General features: G+C 37.4%; 3 protein-coding genes across 9 annotated transcripts; 2 read left to right on the plus strand and 1 right to left on the minus strand.

Moving 5' to 3' along the window:
• On the plus strand, window positions 1,478–9,877 carry LOC109830064 (manganese-dependent ADP-ribose/CDP-alcohol diphosphatase-like). Of its 7 annotated transcripts, none has more exons than XR_002244194.1 (6): window positions 1,478–1,557; window positions 2,690–3,683; window positions 4,860–4,966; window positions 5,785–6,469; window positions 9,408–9,479; window positions 9,866–9,877. XR_002244194.1 is itself a non-coding variant. In XM_020397219.1 (3 exons), exon 2 carries the CDS (start codon window positions 2,718–2,720, stop codon window positions 3,678–3,680), a length of 963 nt encoding a protein of 320 aa, XP_020252808.1. In that variant the 5' UTR covers window positions 1,478–1,557; window positions 2,690–2,717; the 3' UTR covers window positions 3,681–3,683; window positions 4,860–5,777. The 7 variants fall into 7 exon arrangements, 2 of the variants coding, with proteins under 2 accessions (XP_020252808.1, XP_020252807.1); XR_002244196.1 differs by lacking the exon at window positions 9,866–9,877 and having other exon boundaries at window positions 5,785–5,921; window positions 5,992–6,469; window positions 9,383–9,423; XR_002244192.1 differs by lacking the exon at window positions 9,866–9,877 and having other exon boundaries at window positions 9,383–9,423.
• On the plus strand, window positions 9,927–11,086 carry LOC109830065 (high-affinity nitrate transporter-activating protein 2.1-like). The gene is made up of 2 exons (XM_020397220.1): window positions 9,927–10,094; window positions 10,445–11,086. Exons 1-2 carry the CDS (start codon window positions 9,950–9,952, stop codon window positions 10,918–10,920), a joined length of 621 nt encoding a protein of 206 aa, XP_020252809.1. The 5' UTR covers window positions 9,927–9,949; the 3' UTR covers window positions 10,921–11,086.
• On the minus strand, window positions 11,935–15,835 carry LOC109830067 (eukaryotic translation initiation factor 4B2-like). Its single transcript, XM_020397222.1, has 3 exons — window positions 15,091–15,835; window positions 13,288–13,710; window positions 11,935–12,279 (listed from the first exon to the last, which is right to left on the minus strand). The coding sequence occupies exons 1-3, from the start codon at window positions 15,801–15,803 to the stop codon at window positions 12,258–12,260; spliced, it is 1,158 nt and encodes a 385-aa protein (XP_020252811.1). The 5' UTR covers window positions 15,804–15,835; the 3' UTR covers window positions 11,935–12,257.

The raw sequence follows: 16,611 nt of genomic DNA on the forward strand, positions 1-16,611 counted from the left end.
CTCGACACTGTTCTTCGCAGCGCGACAAAAAATGTGCAGAAAGTGGTTGTGTGCAGCCATATACCCCTAGATCCTGGTGCAGCTGCACCAGAGTCACTGTTATGGAACTATGAAGAGGTGATGGAGGTGATACATCGGTACGAATGTGTTAAGGTTTGCTTCGCTGGTCACGATCATACTGGCGGGTATTCGATAGATTCGCGTGGAATTCACCATTGCGTTCTTGAGGCAGCTCTTGAATGTCCTCCGGGCTCCGATGCATTTGGGTATGTTGATGTTTTTCGTGACAGGTTGTTACTTTCAGGTGCTGATAGAATGAGAAGTGCTGAAATGGTCTTTATCTCCTAAAGTGTGCATGTGTATCCTATTAATGTTTCCTTTGATAATTTTCCAAGAGATGGAATAATAATACTAACAAGTTGTCGATGTGTATGAATTGATCTCTTTGCTTTCTTTTCTTGTAATTTTTCTTCTTCAAGTACTACAAGCATTAGAGCACATGCTGGATTTGCATCCTGATGATTCTGAAATTGTTCTCCAGATTTCAGGGATAACTTTGGATGCACAGAATTGGCTTCTGAGACGCAGGGTTTCTGATAATCATAGTACGTGATGTTGTTGAGAGATTTTTATTGAGTTGGGTTTATTTTGTATAATGGAGATTTTACATTTTGTAGAAAAAAATTTTTAGTAATTGAATTCAGTTGCAAGACTATTTTTTTAGAATAACGCTAACTATGCTATACTTTTCAAAATTACCCCCAACGCTGCAAGAGAGAGAAGTGTGAACTCTCTTGACGAAACATCAATTTTGAGAAAAGTTAAATAGATTTGGACACCAAGCTTTTTTCGCTTGTAGCGTGGAAATAGCTTAAGTGGGATAGCATAGTTATCACTTGCCAAAAATGATATGTTGCTCGGATTTATTGTCATTTGTAAAGTGGAGCGTGTGGAGCGTGACAAGTGATCGGGGATCGCTCGTCCACCAGATTTTCAATGTGAATGCATTTGGTTTCTCCAATGTAACCTATACTCCATTTTGAGGCTCATGATGTTAGAAGACAATTTTTAAAAAAATCATGTAACAAATTCGTTGATTACAGCTAAAAGTATATACAAATAAGCAAACACTTGATTTCCAATGCAAATAGACTTTTTTTGCTAAAACAGAAATGAAGACATCTGATCAACGGATTTGAGATTAATTTATCGCAAGAAATGTAAGGATTTGCATGTTGCACAATTAGTTTCATAGATTTCTCTACAAAATAAAAATTTTAATAATTATTCTCACCTATCTACTTTCTATTCGAATATTTTTAAAAATAGAAATTTAACTGCAAAATAGAAATTTGCTGTTGTAACTCTGTTTTTCTCTGTTAACCAAACGACCAAAAAAAAAAAAAAAAAAAAGTAACCGTAACATTCATAGGGATTCGGATCCGGGTCCACTCGGGTGTAGTTGGGTACAAGAATTCTGAAACCCAAGTTACCCAAATATTCATCCAAATCGTAGTTTGCGAGTAAATCGAGGCAACCGACACGAGGAAAGTCGAGGTATACACTCAACTTGTTTCTTATAATCTTTTATTAAATTTTCTCTTCTTGTTTACTAGTAATTATCGATCGTTGATATTCCTGTTATTGCAAGCTCATTGGATCAAAATTTGGGGTAAATCAACAAAACAAAACTAGGTTATGTTACACTGGACAGTTTTATAGCTTAAAATTTTGCAGATATTGGTATCAGAACCCATTTTGATTAATTGGGTTTTTTGCATTCTTAATGGATGACTGTGAAATTTGGAAACGTAAATGAGACTGGATTTGGGTTTGGCTCAAATTTGGAGTTTTTGGGATTTAGTTTTTTTTAAGCCCCCAATTGCTTATTGATGCCATTGTGTATGGGGACTTAATCGTCAATGAAACCTAACATTATTTCTTGGTTAGATTGTGATGAATTATGGGTGAAGTATAGAAATGGCAATGATGTTGTAGTGACAATAGTAAGGATCTAAATTTGTAGGGAGCTTGACTATCGAAGGCCGGGTTTCGAAATTATAACACCTTTATATAGTTACTTGAATATAGAGGTTCTTCGTATGCAAAGAAGAATGTATACTTGTGAAGCCAATGTTAGTGTGACATAAATATCCTGCTGGTTTGATTTGTTTGGCTATCTGACCCAATTGTTTCAATTGTTTCTTGTTGAGTTTGATTGCATTGGAACACGAGTTGTTGATGGAATCAAACAATGTAGTTGAGTAGTAATTCATCAACAGGATTTGATGTCCATTACTTGCAAAACTCATAATTCAGGGGTTTAAACCTCTATTTGAGTTTAATTAGATTCATAGACGGGATTTTTCTTTGTTTCTGTTTTACTGGTTTAAGGTCTATAAAAAAACATCTTTCTTTTTAGATATGTTTATAAAATATTTACTAGTTATGGTAAAAGATAATAACCAGATTGAGTGCCTATTGGAAGATGTTCTCTAAATAGACAACTATATATTTCTGAGAAAATGACTATACCCTCTTGAACTAGTGCGATGAACTTATGCGAGAACAAAAATTTGGATGAACTTGCGTAACTAAAATTTACCCGTATTTGTTGTGTATGAATATCTCCGCAGCAGTTCACATTTGATTACTTCTTTACTCATCTTTTTCTTTTCCCTCAATGAAGTGATCTGTATCCTGGCTAGCTAGTTCTTATGGCTTTGGCTAATGGAGTATCGACTGTTGATTTCAAGAAACCTCTTTTCTCTTTCGGAGTCATAACTGATGTTCAGTATGCTGATATCCCCGACGGCCACTCATTCTTGGGCGTGCCTCGATTCTATCGGCACAGTATCCAGGTCTTGCAAAGAGCTGCAGTTAAGTGGAACAGTCTCAAGACACTTAAGTTCTCAATCAACTTTGGGGACATAATTGATGGGTTCTGCCCCAAAGACAAGTCACTAACAGCAGTAAATAATGTCCTCGATGAATTTGACAAATTTAATGGCCCGGTCTATCACATGATTGGCAATCACTGCCTATATAACCTCCCTCGAGATAAGCTGATTCCGTTGCTCAAGATTCCCTCCCCGTACGGTTGTGCTTACTATGATTTCTCCCCATCTCCAGAATACAGGTTTGTCGTTTTGGACGCGTATGACATCAGTGCCATTGGTTGGGCACAGGATCATCCAAAAACTTCATTAGCTATGGAGTTACTGCAGTCGAAGAATCCAAATGCAGACAAGAACAGTCCGGTAGGATTGCTGGGTCTCGAAAAGAGGTTCTTGATGTTTAATGGGGCGGTCGGTAAAGAACAGCTTGAATGGCTCGATGGTGTCCTACAAGACTCCACGAAGAACGAGCAGAAAGTGATTATATGCTGCCACCTACCTCTAGACCCCGGTGCAGCGACACCGGAGGCACTGTTGTGGAATTACGAAGAGGTGATGGAAGTCATACACCAATATGAATCTGTGAAGGTGTGCTTTGCTGGGCATGCTCATAAGGGTGGATATTCGGTTGATTCTCATGGCATCCATCACCGAGTTCTTGAAGCAGCGCTCGAATGTCCACCTGGCTCAGATGCATTTGGTCATGTTGATGTTTATCACGATAGGTTGTTGCTTTCAGGAACGGACCGAATGGCGAGTACTGAGATGGTTTTCATTTCTTGAGGGGTATATTTTTACCCTTCCATATGTTCTTTTGTCTGATTAATTTGGTCTCATATTTATATTTCAGATATACATCTTTGGTTGAAAAAGAAGTTATATTATCCATAGGCAGAACTAATAATTCCGGCATGGAAAACTATTCTAAGTGATGATGTTGTGATGTATACTTCTATAAAGCGGCATACTTTATTAAACAAATGGATGCATTAAGAGTTTATGACTTATTTGGTGTTTTTCATGTGGAATAACTATTTCATGGTTCTACTTAAGCATCTTCCATGGTTAAAGTACACCCGGCTGTATGGTTAGTTAATGCTCCAGATGATTGACCTGAATTTATCAATAACTACTCTTTTATCTGATGCCATGTTTGGAGTTCTGCCCCTCGATTACTTACATTTCCATTTTGGTATGACTCATTCCTTTTATCTTGCATATGCATTTTGGCAAATAATTTTCTTTTCGGAGAGTTATGACATCCTTGGAAATAGATGGCCATTATCTGATGAGACTGTTCTAAACCACGGTTACATATAAATGCAAACTTTCAGGAAGTCTTTGTGGAAAACTTTTGCAACTTTGAAACAGCAACATACAGAGAGAACTGAATGGAAGAATAGGATTCATGTAGCCCACCCTAATATTTTGGAATAAAGGCTTTGATGTTGTTGTAAACAGAAATAATACACTGCAGAGCAAGAGGTAAAGACAGTTTTCTTTCATTATCCGAAATCTTTGACATTTTACGTAACAACAAATAGCTGGCAACATTTTCATTCGTTAACATTTTCTTTTTCTTTCGAGAAAATAAGCTACTATAAAAATGGAATTAACTCCTTTCAGTTGGGATATATTACAAAAGGTGTTGAATGAGAATATTCCAGTTAGGATATATTACAAAAAGTGTTGGACTAGAAAATTGTATCATAGAATGCAGCTGGATAAGATTCAATATATAGTTCTCTTATTTTTAGTTTTGAGGAACAATCACTACATGCTGCTACTGATGTTATGGTTTTATTGACAAGATGTCTGAGTATTGTTCTTGTTGATGTTTCAATAATACATACCTAGAAAATTTTTGTTATTGCCAAAATCCTTCGACTGTTGCTGGCCCTTCACTTCGCAAGAATAAAATAACTTGTAACTTTACACTTAGAAGTTTTTTAAATTTCACAGTTGGAGAATTATTCAAAACTTCCTCAACTACAACCACTTGGTACTGACTGGTGATAGCCCATTGGTATTGTACTTCAAAATTGCAACAATGCAGATACAGAGACTAGGTGTTCTCTTTTACTCTCTAATTTCCCTTTCCTTTTTCTTGAAGTTCGCTTACAACTGGTACTTTATCATATGTCTATTAGTCAACATTTTCTTTTGGAGTAAAATTTTGAATAGGCTATTGTTATTTATTACATGCTAAAATCAAAGGGTGTCTTGGTTTCCTTCTCCAAACATTCATTATTTCTATGTCAACTGCCGACATTTGTCAATGTATTATATATTGACATGAAGTAAGTATATATTATTGTGAATAAGATATGGATTTCTTCTTGTTAAAATTACAGATATAATTGATGGGTATGTGGAATCAATTGACTTCCATTGATTAAAAGGCGTGATGTGCTTAAGAACTTGTCATACATACAGCAGGATTCATCAATTTGTCAAGAGTAAAACGGAAATTCTGCTCTAAGATCTGCTCTAAAATCAGTTCCAACTTTATTTCTTTTTTTTTAGATGAGCAAATTATGTAACTGTATAAATATGTGTCGGTCTTTCAATTTGGCTGTTATGTTGTATTTCACAGACATGAGCTAATTCATACAGCTATGCATACAAAAATGGATTTCACCCCTATTTTATGTAAAGCTGCATGCACATCGTCTTTGCTGTCTTAAAAACATGGAGATTGATTTAGGAATATAGTCTTGGATGCCGACATTGTTGTTCCTATCTTTTATTTATGTTGATTATAGAAATATATACTAATTAAAACCCAGTAGCATGAGAATGTTTCATTATCTGATAATGGATAAATATGGTAACATAATATTTGGTTGTGGCCATTACTCACTTTAAACATCTTCCAAATTTGCAGTCACCTTTCTTAGTAGAGTACAAATCATAGCAGATCCGCTTGTATATGGGCTGCGGTCTCAAGTTCATCCCCTTGGAGAGCTGAGATCACAATCGCTTGCGGCGAAAGGGGGCGGTTTTGCTCTCGTCTCTCCTAATGTATGTATTTGAGGCCACCTACCGGCTTACACCATAGACATGATGCTGATAAGAATTGCGTTATTCTTAGGGCTTGTGTGGCAACTCTGGCACTAAACAGGATAGCAGAACTAACCTGGAAAGGGCTAAAATTTTCCTAATGAATGCATCAGCACCTGTTACTGCATAGAAGAGGTTCTGATAAGAATGACATTCATCTTAGGCTCGTTGGGCAACTCTCCCACAAACAACAGAGGAAGTAACCTGATTAGGGGCTTAAATTTTGTTTGGAAAAAGCTGTTAGATCTCATGTTTATGAGCCTACTATCTAATCTAATTTTGATGATTAACAAACAATTCCTAACATCGTTTGTCGAGTGTTTGTGTTTGCTTGTTAGGTATTCTACACAAAGATCCTCCGTCGGAGGTTGGTTGGACTTACGCCTACACGATCACATCCTTTTGGAGGTTGGAGAAAATAGGAATGAAGCTATGCGTTTAAGTCAACACATCATCAAGCTTTATTCCCGCTATCAAGATCAAGCTTCAACGAAAGATCATTAGCTTGGGTATATTTTTAGTTTAGGTGTTTACTTTATGTGTCATGCTTAAAGCTCAAATATATACACATACACGTTGTTTCGTTATATGGCTTTCATTGGTTGTTTCATTTTGCAAAAAGATATGTTTAGCCATACAAATATTTTAAAAGATAAGTTTTAACCATATAAATATGAAACAAATACATATATTCGTATTCTTGCACATATGTTTCGTATTTATCGCATTATACATCATTTTGAGAAAATAATGTGTTTATTGTTTTGAGAAAATAACGTGTTTGTGGATTATTGACTTAGTGATACTATTTTACATCTTTTCATTGTGGATTATTGACTTAGTGATACTATTTTACATCTTTTCATAAGTCTATAAATCCATTCAAAAGAATTTTCAAGCTTGTTTTTTCATAAGTCTATAAATCCATTCAAAAGAATTTTCAAGCTTGTTTGAAAGAATTTCATCAAAAACCAAATGTTCGACGATTTTGTATTATTGAACAGTTTACAAAATAAATAAGCTTTCACAAATGGAAAATGCAATTTGAAAAATTCTTTTTCAAACATATTCTATTACATGTTTATAAACATTTTCCAAAATTTTATCATTTTTTGAGTTTATTTACTATGTTAAATTGATTTTACAAAATCAAGTGTTCAGCAGTGTTCAGAATCTAGAATATCTGTTTTCAAACAGAGGTTTCTCACAAATCCGAAGTGATATTTCATAAATTCTTTCTCTAACATGTTTATCTACATGTGTAGAAAATTTCCTCAAATTTTCACGATTTTGGAGTTGATTTACTATTTTTAATTAATTTTAGAAAGTCAGCTACGTAAAATTTCAAAATATGTCAACTGTTTCCAATGGTCATATTATCAGTCGAACGACTTTACTGTTCAGTCGACTGAACAGCTATTTCCAGCAGTAACAGATAGTTTTATAAGCTGAGTTTTTGGGGCTATAAATACCCCTCTTGTCTTGGTTCTTTTCAAGGGGTTTAACAAGGTTTTGGGTTGTTTATTGCTGAGTTTTCAAGAGAGTTTAAGTGTGTTTAATGTGAAGAAAGTTTCACAAAGAGAAGGAGATTGATTTCGGCTTTGGGAATTCATCTTCAAATCCTCATCTCTCTTTTTTTTAGAGAAGTTTTATTAAACTCATCTTCTAGTTATTTATTATTTTTGATTCTCATATTCTTATGCTAGATTGATTTGAGTTTTATTCTCGTTTTGCTCATTGATTGCACACACACCCACTTGAGCTTTTAGTATTTCACATATTATATATTTGAGTTGTGATTGGGTCATTGAGAGTGAGCTTACACTTAGTTCTCATCCTTGTATTAGAGAACAAACAAATTTACTTGTGCCTTAATTGTTGAGATCACGTTGTAATACACAAGGACACTTAGAGAAGTGGTTGGTGAGAGACGGGATCAATTCTAAGAGGAGTGGTGTCGGTGGTAAATCCTAGAGAGGTTGTAATTCCAAGCACTTAAGGAATGTGTCACGGTCTAGGCCAACACTTAGAGAAGTGTGTTGTGTTATTGTAATTGTGAGAGTTGTAAAAGTTTTCGATTAACTTGGAAAACCAATTGTGTAGTTGTTTTTGAGATAGTGAAGATTCTACTCGACGGTGAGGAGCGGAGACGTAGGTCGTGGGTCGACCAAACTCCGTGATCATTTGCTTTGTGTTTGTGTTTGGCATTGACGTATTTTCTTTTGTATATTTTCATATCGCGTTTTGTCTCATGTTTATATCGCCATTTGTCTAAATTGTTTATCCTTGCACATAATTTCATTGTATACCACATTGTTAGGATATATTAGTTAATAAGTTTTAATTTGACATTAATATCAAATTAGATTAGTAATTATCCTATTCACCCCCCTGTAGGGTACTTTCATCTGGTATCAGAGCTTGGTGCTCTTTGATTTGTAGCTTAACCGCTTAGAGTCAAAGATCCTCACTTTGATTTATTGTTAATCTAGTTTCGTGATTTTTTTTTTTTTTTTTGCTTGCGTATTTATCATGGACATGCATGGTGCACCTAGTTTGGGTTATGCTATTAATATTGCTCCAAAGCTCGATAATTTCCCTTATGCTCAATGGTGTGTTAGATTTAAACTATTTGTTAGATCTAAATTTTTTGATTTATGGGAAATAATTGACGATGCTTATATTGTACCCACTTTGGAGAAATCCAAGTGGAGTAATAATGATAAAAAGATGTTTACCATGAACAAGCTAAAAAGGTGTCTTCTTCAACTTGAAATATTTTAGTTCAAAACGTAGTTGCATGGTTCCCGTTTTGTTCCTGTTCACAGGAATGAGAATGGGAGCGTGATACACCACTTATCAGGAATTGGAGAGGGGGGAGGGGGAGGCTTATATGGTATGCTAGGGAACGTGGTATGTTTAGGTTCAATTTTTAAATGTCGGAATCTAATCTGAGGTTTTGCAAGATTCAAATTTAACATGTATATGCTAGGTGGTACCAATAATGGTTAAAGTTCCTTAAGAATCATGTTGCAAGTAAGGTATACATGTTTTATATGTTTAATTTCTCATGCTTTTCGTTGTTTGTTCTTTTGAAAAAAAGTAGTTGTTTTTTCAAGAATTCTAAATCGGTTCGCTGGTGTTGGTGAACCAGTCATGTTGAGATAAGTGTCGAGTAATGGCCAAATTTCAATAAGTTGGATTTAGATTAGATCCCATATGAAGTTTGGTCCATTTTTAGATAATCCAAAAAATGTGCCAACAATGCACAACTTTAGAAAATAAAATTCAGATAAACCCGCCAGAATTCATGGTATGAAAGTTCATCCATATTATTTACATTTTACCATGATGAAAGTGAGGGGAAACCTAAACTGATCTTCTTCAACTTGAAATATTTACCTTAACATTTCTTCATGCAGTCTTCAGTTACTGCAATTTTTACAGGATATATTCCAGAAACAGCAAGGCCAACCCTTAAAACAATTCAGTTGCAATTGATGCTTCTGATGCAGACAGGTTAGAATTTGCTATTCTGGTTCTTGTATTGATGAATAAGTTGATTCCGGCCAGTTTTCAAATTTCCTAGTGGCCTCCTCCTGTCCGTTCGATCTTTCCAAAAATTACGTATTGTGGGCATAAGTTTGTCGTTGCTCGCGCAGCACGTTACACATATGAGCAATACCCTCATTTAAGATATCCTTAGATAAGTCAACCAGACGCTCTCACGTCCTTTAGGCACACCAAAGAGTCACTTTGGACCTAATTCTGTCATTTTTAATAACAACACTGTCAATTTTCTCCATTTAAATTAGGTCCCTGTAATCTTTTGGCTCTCTGAAGAGGCTTTATGTCTTTCTGATTTGCTAAAATGGGGACTGATTGACTTTTCGTTGTGATTATAGCTTGGCTTTGAGGATATATATATAAGCATAGCTGTTGGCTGCAGCTGAATAATTGAGCAAAGGAAACTAAGTAGGAAACAAGAAATGGGCTCTGCAGGTTTCTTCTCATCTGAGGTCACTGCTCTTTTCTTTCTCATGCTCTTCCTTGCTGTGACGAGCGTCGAAGGAGCGCTCTTCTCCAGTCTTCAAAGGACTCTGATAGTGTCTGCGTCAACCAAAGAAGGCGAAGGTAAGGGACTAGTTTACCCCGGTATCTGTAAGGTTCCCTCCTTTTTTTTAATGGAAATTTCCCTGTAATTTTATTTGATTCAGAATTATAAAATTGATATATGACTCGAGTTCGTGCATCTAGAAAGTGATTTTGCACACAATTAATTTGGATGAGTTCTCAAGTTGCCAAACTGACCCTTAAAGATGTTTGTTATATTCGAAGTTAATCAGTGATCTTCGTTTTAAATATAAATGAACGATCATTCTCCGCGTTCTATCTTAATGAAGCACTTAGCTAAATCTTTAGTTTATTACTATGGACTAAAGTCGCCAGACTCATCTCTTTTACCATCCGTATCAATTTCTCAGTAATGAAAGCTGGAGAAGACAAATTTACAGTCTCATGGGCACTCAACCGAACAAAGTCTACGACAGGCACAGACTCTTCACACAAAAAAATCAAAGTGATGCTATGCTACGCCCCAGTGAGCCAAAAGGACCGAGGGTGGAGAAAAACAGTCGACGACCTCGGCCTAGACAAGACCTGCCAGTTCGAAATCACCACCGAACCCTACACCGCATCGAACACGAGCTATGAGTACATGATCAAGCGTGATGTGCCGTCTGCTACTTACTTCATCAGGGCTTATGTGCTCGATGCTAATGATAAAGAGGTTGGCTATGGGCAGACCACTGATAAAGCGAAGGGTAGTAATTTGTTTCAGGTTGAGGGTATTACAGGGAGAACTGCGTCTCTTGATATCGCTGCAGGCTGCTTTTCGGCGTTCTCGATTTTATCGCTGGTGTTCTTCTTTGTTAAGGAGAAGAGGATGGGCAAGAAGTGATTGTGTTGCTTTTTGTTTTGTTACGTTAAAGATAAGATGCATGTTAAAGATGCATGTATAAGATACAGTTCGTTCTGTTAAATGAGCCACTAAGAGATGGACAAATGAAGCTTATGCGTTAGTCATTATTAGCAACAAAATTCTGTCGTTCCCATCTCTTTTCGACAGCTCACATACCAACGTCGCATATTATGAACTGAATAGATGATTTTTTTTTTTTTTAGTAAATTGACTGGTTCAAGACCTGACTCCGGAGGAAATGTTGGTGATCCAAAGTTATGAGTGCAGAGGCAAACTATAGCTGCTGTGATAAAGCATTAGGAAAAAGAAAGCAAATTTTTAAGATCAAAACTGGAAAATATTAAGCAAGGGAGAATATATCACACTATACAACAGCTTAGTTATGTAAACGCCTGTATTTTGACAATTTATTAGGAAACCCCTTAAAGCTATTTTTTTCATTAAGTATCCCCTGCTGCTAAACAAGGTTATTCTTCCGCAAATTATCGTGAAACTCATCTCCTCTCTTTTAAACATCAATCCCAAGTAACCACAAATATTAACAAAGAAAAAAAAACTTGTAGAAGAACAATATAATCTTTGCAAATTCTTTGATTTTATCCTCAACTTTCAACAATGAATGATTTAAGGACTCAAAATATGGGACCAAGGGAGGGGGACAGGTGATGTGTCCCCTCCCTATTGCATAATGAGTTGGCATGGCCAACTCATTATGCAATAGGGAGGGGACACATCACCTGTCCCCCTCCCTTGGTCCCATATTTTGAGTCCTTAAATCATTTTCCGGGATAAAATTACAGATAACCTTTTACATCTGTACTCGCAGCAGCACTTTTCATCTGGCAACTCATTTATTACCACCAACCATCCCTCCTCAATTCAGGGATAATAAATGCTAGTAAAGTAGTAGAGGAAGGATAAGTGATACTAAAGGCATAAATAGGGGGTTGTCTCCAATTAAAAAAAACTTACACAGCTGACATACAACCAATAAAAGCAAAATTTTGAACCAACATACACAGTGCTGCAAATTACGAGTAATTGAGATCAAGAATTGAAAAATACAGCTGCTCAAGCTTTGCCTTTACATGGAAAATTAGCAAATCTTACACCACATCAAGGGAGCGTCAAATTGTGTGGTGATAAGTTTATGCAGTTAACAACAAATTCTTGACGCTTTCTCAGTTACAAAACCAAAACCAAAAACCAAAAACATTAAAATAGAAAAAAAGGAATAAGTAGAACAAAATTCAGTAAGACATTATTATGCTTCTGCTGTAAAAGGAAAAAAGCAAGAATTTCAGCAGCAGCAGCTTTCACCAACCATCCCGCCTTGACCTGAGAATAGGGAAAATTAGGTAAACTGAATTATAATAATAATGAGGATGCATCATTGAATAACTACATATAGGTAGTAGATTTATTACTATAGCCACAGATGCTAATCAAATATACCAAATCTTTTCTCAACAGTTCATAATAAATTGCAAAATTTGAGGCATTAAAACTGAGCAATTGAAGACTATTAACAATTCTCAACACAAATAAATGGTTGAAGCATTAGATTAAACTGAAGTCAAGGTTCTACTTCTTGTTGTTTTTTCCCTTAAAGATCCGTAGAAGTAATAGCAAGCGTAAAAAATAGTTCAAGTTCAAGCAAATGCGTTAAATAAATTCAATTATTCAATAAACAAGTCCTCCCGACTCCCCCGCAGTGAGACAAATAAAAGAAAACTGGGAAGAGAATCCACATTCTGTTCTAAAACAGACAAAAAATCATGCGTGCGATTATCCTCTTTTCTCGATTTTTATCCCACTATAAACCTTTCTCAATTTTTCCCATAGCATATAACCTTTCCATCACAAACTCCAGATACATATAGCACAGTCATATTTATGCAACTAGTTCAAAAGTTCAGAACGGAAGAAAGAAAATCTTCAGAAAATTTCACAGGGAAATTATACCTTCTATATATGCTTATAGACACACATGTATTTAGTGTGTACACCATTTGCCTCGAAGATTATTTCTCAGATATCAAAAGCTAGACTAGGCACCATTCATATAACGTTCTGGTTCAACTTTATATGTATTCAAATGTGAGCTAAACTAGGTACCACATAGAAACTTCCTAGTTTAATTAAGTGTATGGTGTGTGGATATTTACATGTGACTGTGCATGTATACCATTGTTATCAAGTGCTCCTGCTGTGCTATGTTCATAAAGCAGCAATCAGCCATGTAAACTAAAATTATCTATGCATCTAATAAAACTAATATCAAGGGAGTAAGCCAGTTTTTGTCTAAAACAATGGGAATAATAACGTAGATCTGAGTGTGCATACCTGTCCATGCTTCTGTTGCCAAAAAAACCTGATTCTCTTCCTCCTTGAAAGCCTTTCCTTTCATCCAAGGGCTTACCCCATGATTCCCCAGTGCCACCATGAGATCGAGGCCTTTCCATGTAGTCCACATTTTTCGAGTCTTCAGACATACCAGACTGAGAAGGGGGCCTATCTGAGGGAAACGCAATCCTGCTCGCACCAGAACCAGTGGCTTTCTGGCCAAATCGAACCTTGTCATCCAACTCACGGGCGAGCTTGTCAAGATCTTTCTCTCTCTGAGAAATTTGCTCATGGAGATCAGTTTGTTTTTCAGAAGTAATCTGCTCAGAATCGCCATTCATGTTTCCTTCAGTTTCCTCCGTCAATGCCTTCTTTAGATTATTTATCTCATCTTTCAGCAGCTTTTCCTCCTCTGTCTCGGGTCTGAGAATTCAAGACAACAAGACGTAAAGTCGATAGAATAGAAATCTAAATAGAAAAAAGACTTTCCGACTTGCTGAACACAATCAGAACAAGCAGGAAAATGTCACATTCATCGTACGAATTAGTTAGTAAAATAGGATCTTCTTTTTTAACTAAACTTAGCAGGAAAATATGTTTACTATCGATTTGTTGCACATGCACCACTTCTCAAAGATAGACTATACATCACTGGCGCATGTTCAATTGCATATTACAAATCATCAATAATTTCTAAGTTATATCTTATATTTCACATGCAATGTTCTTTATGTATACAGGAGAGAACTGTCTTAACAATAAATATTTTCTTTCGGAAGCTTGCATATTATCAAGTTATTTATAAATAATCTACAGTGAAGATGTTCCTCATCACACAGAGCTTTGCAAACCATTTATTTCACTTGCTCCAACTAGGTGACGTATGTGAAGATATCACCAGCTTAGCTAATTCATAGAAGCATCGCCTTTTCCAATAAAATATCAAATGATTGGACACTAATGCCTCTCAGTCAGACCAAATAATCAATGAAATAATCAGATGAAAGAATTTACGATCGTGAGAGACTTTACTTGTGAACTATAACAGTTTAAAATATGCAACCTATTACGCTCATTTAACTTGAAAAGTCTGGGAATAAAGTATGAAGGCTAAAATGACTTTCCAGAAAATAGAAGCAGTAGAGGTCGAACAACCTATGATCTGTAAGATCTAACTAAATGATCAATCCTAAGAAAAGAATGCCGTGGATATCACATCATATTTACATTACGGTTGTACCCAGTCTTTGTGTGTGAGCACGCATCCATCCTTAGAAGGTGACCAGGTCTATAGAAATTCTCATAACCCTTGCATTAAGTCTCGCTGGCGCTGACTGCTCTTTTTTGTTTCCTTCCTTGCTAATTTATATTTCACAAAAAATTTCTCGCTTCTGCACTTTTGTCAATCTCTATATGACGTTCTATTTGATCTATATCACTTTCTGAACTTCATTACACCGCCAACTCTCCGTACCAAACAATCTATAAAGTTTAGATTTTCCAAGAATTTCTTCAGCTATCTTTACCTTCTTAATACAATAAGACATAATATAATAAGAAGTGCCATAGAATAATATATGTTAAAGAGACTGTTATGAATGTATTTAATGTCTCTGGACAAAAAAATATGCAAAAGAAACAAAATAAGAGTACTTCAACTAATGCAGGATGCAAACTTTACTCTCAGAAAAGGCATTACTTCCCTACATCAAACAACTATAACAATTTGTTGCTAGAGAGAGAAAAGACTCCAAACTTAGCATCAACATAACATGATTGAACAGAGAGCACAAGAGTCTAAACCTGTCAACCCTGCGCTGCTCTAGCTGCGAATCCATCTTCCTCCAATCCCTTCCTTTCTCCTCCAAAAGCACCTCTCTCGGCCTCGCATCTCCAAAAGGATTCACCTTTGCGCGAATCTTAGCACCTCCATCACCACCTGCCACCTGCGAGCCCGAGCTTCCAGGCCTACTTGACTGCGCACTTGAAGGTCTACTCGAATGTGGGCTAGTCGGCCTGCTTGTCTTCTTGACCTCAATCTCACTCTCCATCTTTTTCCAGTCAACCCCTTTCTCAGCCAACACCTCTTCCCTCGGCCTAGCAGCCCCAAAAGGGCTAGCCCGAGTCGTCTTGCTCATCTCCGTCGATGTCTCCCCCTTCGGAGGATCAAGAACAAGCCTCGGCCTCTCACGCACATCACGATCCCCAACATTCGACATCATCATCCCTCCTCCTCCTCCTCCTCCTCCTCCTCCTCGAACCCATCTATCCGAATCCGATGATCCAGCTGCTGATTCACGAAACCCAGATCCAAATCCAGAGTGCCTCGAAGGCGCCGGTGGTCCCGAGACCACCGGCTTCTTGTTACTAAACCAGCTATCGACCTCGTCGGCCTTCGACGAGCTCCCGGACCCCAGAGATCCATACCTATCGTCCTGCCGTCCTGGTCCTTGCCCAAAAGACGACGCCTTTTCCCCCACGGCCCAGTTATCAGCCTTATCGGCCCTCAAGGGCATATCCAGATCGGGCGCCCTAGACTACGACGGGCCTCGACGCCCCTCCTCGTCGAACCCCCCGTCGTAGGGCCTCCTAGCTGTGGGTCCCGCGCCCTCGCCGACACCGCATCCCTAGGACCGGAACCCATGGGAGCCCTCAAGCTCCTCGGTGGAGCGCTCCTTGGGGCTCGTGGGGAGGCGAAGGAGCTCGTCGTGGGTGAGGAACTTGGAGGAGGCTGCGGCCTCCTTCAGGGACGAGAATAGATCGGCTTCCTGCTTTCGCCTGTAGATCTGTGAGAGAGAGAGAGATTAGGGCTAGGGTTAGGGTTAGGAAATAGGGAGTTTGGTTTGGTGAGAGGAGAGAGAGAGAGAGATTGAACGAATAAAGGGCAAAAACGCGAAGAGAGGGTGCGGCTTTGGGGGCACACGCAGAGCTGCGACTACAGTGTTGTGATGTATTTTTGACGTGTATAGTCTACCCCCTCAAATTAATGTATTTGTAAACTTACCCCAAATATGCGTACTTAATTAGGGATAAGAGTTGACCAATTAGCTATTTATTATTGTAAATTACGCTAAACCCCCCACGAACTTTCAGCTTCTTGCGGTAAACCCCTATGAACTTTCAAGATCGCACTAGGCCGTAACAACAACCTTTCAATTTTGCAGAAATCCCATTACGTTTCTGTATCTTGCAGATAGCCTCCATAAATTGGAACCACAAAACAATAAAAATAAAAAAAGGCATCTTCAAAGTTATTAGAGGTTCAGTGTAGTTTACCCAAAATATACTCGGGGTTTCCCGCAGAAGTTATTGGGGGCTCAGTGT

This window comes from Asparagus officinalis, chromosome 2, assembly GCF_001876935.1.
Source record: "Asparagus officinalis chromosome 2, Aspof.V1, whole genome shotgun sequence".
Lineage (NCBI taxonomy): Eukaryota > Viridiplantae > Streptophyta > Magnoliopsida > Asparagales > Asparagaceae > Asparagus > Asparagus officinalis.